Raw genomic sequence first — 5,833 nt, 5'->3', positions numbered from 1 at the left:
CCCTAGCCCTGCCCAACTCTCTCCCACCCTCCCTCCCTCCCTATAGGGGCCTCAGTCCACCCTTCCCCCTCACCAGACTTACCTGTGGGATCTCTTCTTCAGATGCCTAGTGGCTATGTGCATGTGTGAGCATGCACATGTACATGGTGCCTCCTGCCTGCTTGCCGGTCCCCCTAGCCCCTTGCAGGCTGGAACTCTGCCAGCCTGCAGATTGCTCTTTGCATGTGAAAAAAACTGTGTAGTTCTCTGGTAAAATGAAAAATCTTCGTTTTCCTCAATTAAAAGGGAAAATCTGCGCTTCTTTCCATTTTTCTGCTGGCAATGGAAAACCCAGATCCCTGTTCATTAGATATTAGTTGCTGCTCTACATTTTTCTGTTCTAGCTTCTTCAAGCATTTCAGAAGTATAAGGAGCTAGTGAAACGCCCAAGCATTAGCAAAGAATTACTTTTTGAAAGGGAAACATTGCTAGCAAGACTTCAAGACTCTATCAAAGGTAACCATTAATCAAAAGACTTTCATAGTGAGTTTTTTTGGTGGGGTGGAAATGTTTTATTTTCTCTCCTCTTCATACAGTAAAACAAATATACTGCTTGCTGCTATAATTAATTATTTTTTAATTGTTCTATGTTTTGTTGAACACCTATGGTTGGATTTGTATAGATTTTTGCACAGACTTTGAAGCTCGATGCCATGGTGTTCCTGGTGACATTTCTGGGCCACTTTCAGGCAAAAATCTCTCTGAAGTTGTCAATAACATTGTTTGGGTTCGGCAGTTAGAGCTGAAGGTAAGAGTTTAAATTCTTTTTCCAAACACTGACTACTGACTTGCTATAAAAATGCTTGTAATGTGCACTACTAGGGAGATGGTGTACATTTGCAATACTTAATGACTTTTCTTTTTTTTTGAGACTGCTTGCCAAGTAGAATTTGATTTACCTAATACACAGAAAATTGTCTCTTTGATTAAAAAAAAAAAAAGATACAGTGAGCGGCCTCCTACTGTGTTTTCAATAAAGTTCATTCTGGAAATATTTAAGAGAATTATAAAAACTAGCAAAGAGCAGTTACAGTGGAGTTGGGCATCTTGAGTCATTTACTCAGAAAACAACTTGTGCTATATTGCATGCATAATTACTTCTCTGTGCTGCATCTGCTTTTGCCAATGTCATGATTTTAAGTTTTGAGAAAATCTTACTTTGCCTATTTTCTTCATGAAAATCAAGGAGTCACTGTAGTGATTTAAATATTATAATTTTTAAATGCCCTAAAGGGCTGTAACACTATTATGAGGGTAGGCAATGTTTAGGAAAATACATGTCCTAACAAGTTACTATTAAAAGGCATTGGAAAAAGTGCTTTTAGATCCTCTACATATTTTCTTATATTTTTCGTCTCTCATACTAATCTGCACAATGTTTTTAATAACCCGGGAGGGCCACTGCTTCTAATGTTGTAGACAGCCTATTTCTTAGAGGTGAATCTGTCAATATATATGTATTTAAAGAAAGATTTTTTTTACATCATTGATTTGCTAAATTCTGATGCCCTTTACCATTGTACTATAATTTTATTTCTCCCGCATATTCCCCAAATCCAGAGAATATAGGTAAGATACCAGGTTATTCACAGAGGATTTGCTCTACTTACTCTAATCTGGAAGCACACGTTTAAAAGAATGCCAGTTGTCTTTTTAGTTGCATTGTTAAAGGACTTGTATTAACCTCTTTTAGATTGTAATTTGTATTAACCTCTCTCTGACATTTATTCACCGCATTTGATGGTTGGGAGCCTGTGAGGAAGTTTTCAAAGCCAATTGACTAATTCCTTTATTTTCACAAAACTTTGTTTCTTAAGGTTTTGAGTGTCCATTGAGGCATTTACTTAACTGGGCATGCTGCTGCGTCCTCCTCCTTTTTTCTTTTTCTAAAGTATTTCTAACTGGAAATTTTGTAACTATTGTTGATCTGTTTTAGAAGAGTCACACTGACCAAAGTAAATTGATATGTTAAAAGACATGTTAGAGTCAAAAGCAATTAAGGAAAGGTTGGCTACTGGAAGTTGGAATACATGGCCTAGCACAGAATTTGGGATCCCAATGGACATGGCTATCTGCAGCATCCCCTACGCTGCCATTCAAACACTGCCCTGTGCCACTGCATGCTTCCAGACTTGCGCTGCTCCACGGATGCAATCCCACACCACTGTACATCCCCTGCTCTGTGCTGCAACTCAGCCAGAATGCTGCATGCCCCCTACTCTGTGCTGCTGCCCATCCAGAGCCCTGCATGCCCCCCACTCTGTGCTGCTGCTCCCCAGAACACCACGCTACCTCATAGTCCTGGCTCACCACTGCTACCCTGCCAGAGCCCCACACCACCGTGCATCCACACAGCTGCCTGGCTAGAGACCACACACCCCCAGCTGCACGCTGCTGCCTGGCCAGAGCACCCCACCTGCCCCAGATATGCCCAGGTGCCTGAATATGACCTCCACACTGCTGCCTGGCCCCAGACCTGTGCTGTCACTTGAGCATGGCCCCACTGTTGTTGCTGCTATGGATCTGGCCTGGGAGCAGTCCCTACAGCAGGTGTGGGCAATTATTTCAGGTGGAGGGCCACTTAATGAGTTTTGGTAAGCTGTAAAAGGCTGCAAGGGTAGTCCTGCCCCTTGATAGGGACCCCGACCCCTGGTTGCCATCTTGGGACCAGAAGTCCTACCCCCTAATCCCTGACCTTTGCCACCAGTCCCTCCCCTTGCCCCCAGAAGTACTGCTTTTGGGAAGGGGGTTTGCCATCTTGGAAGTGGAAAAAAAAACAAATTATGCTTGATCTGCGCCAAAAGGTTGAGAAGCATCTACGCTGCCATCACTGCTGCCTAGTGGGATAGTGGTGGCAGTGAAGAGCGGACTCAGGGCAGCCCAGCATGGTGTGGGCTCTGGGCGGCTGCAGCAGGAACAGCCCAGTGGTGGTGATGGGGAGGGGTCACTTTTCCTCCATGCTGAGCTACAGCTTCTGACCTGTGCCACCACTGCTGAACCTGGGCAGGCGAGCCCGGAGCAGGCATGGGGCACATGGGGTTGGCGCTGTGTGTTGCGGGTCCCTGCTGGTACCACAGGCTTGGGGCCAGCAGTGACGGCAGCCAGAAGGAGCTGCCACCACCTGGGCTGTCTAGAAAGGTAGTCCAGCTGTGAAGCCAGCCCAGCCCCACTGTGTGCCCAGGGGTGGCAGGCCACGCCATGGCTGGACTGTGCCTTGGCTAAGTGGGACTGAGGGACCTACTGCAGGCAAGAGAAAGACCTTCTACAGGCTGGATCCAGCCCACAGGCTGTATTTTGTCCACCCCTGCCCTACAGTCTGGGACAAGCCTGGCATGAGTTGGACACTTCTAGTGCAAAAGAAACAGACAGGGACTCTGACATACATTATGTAGGTCTCAGAGGGGGCATACAAATGTTTTCTGAAGACTGATATGCTCTCGCAAAAGAATTCCTCTCTTGGAAAGCTTAGGTTTATATTAGTGGGTCTTTTATGTGTTATGCTTTGTAATTAATCTTTATTAGTAGTAGTAGCCTTTAAGAGGAAAGGTGAAAATTCAGAAGATTCAGAAATTCATGCCTCCTTTAGCTTACATTTGTCTAATGGGGTTTTGTTTAAGGTGGATGATGCTATCAGGATCTCAGAGGCTCTTCTGTCTGACTTGTCTGGATTTCAATCTTTTCGAAGAAATGCAGATGATCTTTTAGAACAGCTTAAATTATATGAACAAGATCAATTTGATGATTGGTCCAGGGACATTCAGACAACATTGTCAGATCCCAGGTCGGGACTGTGGTAAGTATAACATATTTTTAAAAAAAGGAATGTTGTTTCAAAATTGGTATTATGGTGTAATCTAAAAAGAGCTGGTAGAGAGAGGGAGAATGGTGGTCTGCTGTAGAAGAAAAAATTAATTGAGAAATAAATCAATTCATTGTCATTTTATTGTTATAGATCGGGGGGCAGGCAGTTATTTCGGGTGGAGGGAAGCTTACCTATTTCTGGTGAGCTGTCGAGAGCCTCATGAGTAGCCCTGCCCCTTGACAGTTGCTCTGTCCCTGGTTGCCATATTGGGGCTGGAAGTCCCACACATTCCCCTGAGTGCCACCCCACCCCCCATGCCTGACCTTCACCACCAGAAGTCTCTCCCCTTGTCCCAGAAGTATTCCTTTTGGTAAGGAGGGTGCTTCAATCTTGAAACCAGAAAAAAAATCCAAATCATATACAGAAAAATAAAACATCACTATAACGTATTTTAATTACATTTTTTTAAAAAATTGTACTGATTTATGTGTTTGCAAAGTGTATGTAGAGGTGATTGCATAATAGCTTCAAAATACAGTCTTACTGTATATTGTGTGGGCAGTCGGGGGGTGTATGTGAGGGGTGTGGTTGGGGTGTGTGTGTGGGATAGGGTGAGTGGGTGTGGGTTATGTGGTGGGGGTCTGGGCTCTGGGAAGGTGTGGGGTTATGGTGGGTGGGGTTATGATGGGTGGGGTGGGAGAGAGAGAGAGATAGGGCTGGGCTGCTGGCTCCATTGCTTGTGGGCTGTGTGTAAGTCTCACACGGTGCAGCCAGGCAGACCCTGCACTCAGGCTCCTGCCACCCCACCTTGGGTTCCCATGAACTCCAGGGCACCGGCATGGGCTCCTCACTCCCATCCACTATCACCACTCCCCCACCACTTCCCTGCTTTCCCTCCCTCAGGCCCGCCCGCTACTGCTGCTGCCACTTCCCCGCCACTGCCACTGCTGCCACCGCCCCCCTCAGTGCCGCTTCCTGCACTGCTGTCACTTTCTGCGGCTCCCATCACACCCCCTGCTGCTCCTTATGCTGCTGCTACTTCCTGCGGTCCCCTTCATTTCCCCCATTACTCCCCACACTGCTGCTGATTCCTGCTTCAAAATACAGTGGTGTCATTCACCTCACCACTCCCCCTGCTGCTCCCTGCGCCACTGTCACTTTCTGTGGCCCCTGCTGCTCCTCACGTCGCTGCCGCTTCCCGCAGCCCCCACTGCATCCCTACTTCCCTCTGCCTGCCGTTTCCCATGGCACCCAACCCCACTCAGTATCTGAAAGTATGTTGCAAGTGCTTTTACTGGCCCTAGTCTCTATCTTTCTGGGAGCTGGACAGCTTTAAATACTGTTTGCTAAAAAACTAGGTGGGAAAAATGTAATACATATAATTGGATGCAGCATTTTGGAATTTGCGTATTGTATGCCAGTTCAGAATACAACTAAGAAAGGATGCATGACAAATTATAGTTAATAATTTTCAATATTTCATTTTGATTTAGCATACAAGCTAGCAGTCCTGTTATGGAACTGGATCATTCTGATGGATCACTAAAAATACATTATTCTGATCGTTTAGTGACTCTCCTAAGAGAAGTTCGTCAGCTGACAGCACTTGGTTTTGTTATTCCTGCTAAAATACAGCAAGTTGCAAACACTGCACAAAAATTCTGCAAGCAAGCAGTTATCCTTAAGCAGGTATAAACCATAATCACTATCTGTACTGATTTCTGTATCTTATTAATTGAGTATTTCTAAATCATAATCTTTCTATTTGATTATCAAGCTAATAAGCCAATTTTGCCAGAGGTGTGAAAAAATCATAGTCCTTTACCTGACAAGGCAGTTCTTGTAAAACCCATGGTGTGGATGGAGCTCTACTGACAGAGTGTTTTTGTTAGCTTAAGATGGGGTGAGCAATTATTTGGGCCGGAGGGCCACACAGTCTGTTTTAGTGACCTGTTGCAGTGTGGGTCAGCACCCTCTGCACCCCCATCCCCC

The 5,833-nt window shown here is 45.4% G+C and overlaps 1 protein-coding gene across 1 annotated transcript in view; it reads left to right on the top strand.

Annotated features, from left to right (window-relative positions):
- The window catches only part of DYNC2H1 (dynein cytoplasmic 2 heavy chain 1), a 427,915-nt gene that overhangs the window by 13,742 nt on the left and 408,340 nt on the right, over nt 1–5,833 (top strand). Inside the window, exons 9-12 of the mRNA XM_019530264.1 lie at nt 384–495; nt 663–787; nt 3,657–3,832; nt 5,335–5,530. Coding sequence (XP_019385809.1) covers nt 384–495; nt 663–787; nt 3,657–3,832; nt 5,335–5,530 — 609 coding nt within the window. The remainder of the gene's footprint in view (nt 1–383; nt 496–662; nt 788–3,656; nt 3,833–5,334; nt 5,531–5,833) is intronic.

The sequence above is a fragment of the Crocodylus porosus genome, unplaced genomic scaffold (genome assembly GCF_001723895.1).
Source record: "Crocodylus porosus isolate Cpor-Errol unplaced genomic scaffold, CroPor_comp1, whole genome shotgun sequence".
NCBI lineage: Eukaryota > Metazoa > Chordata > Crocodylia > Crocodylidae > Crocodylus > Crocodylus porosus.
Note: the sequence above shows the minus strand (reverse complement) of the source record. Positions and strands in the feature narration are given on the sequence as shown.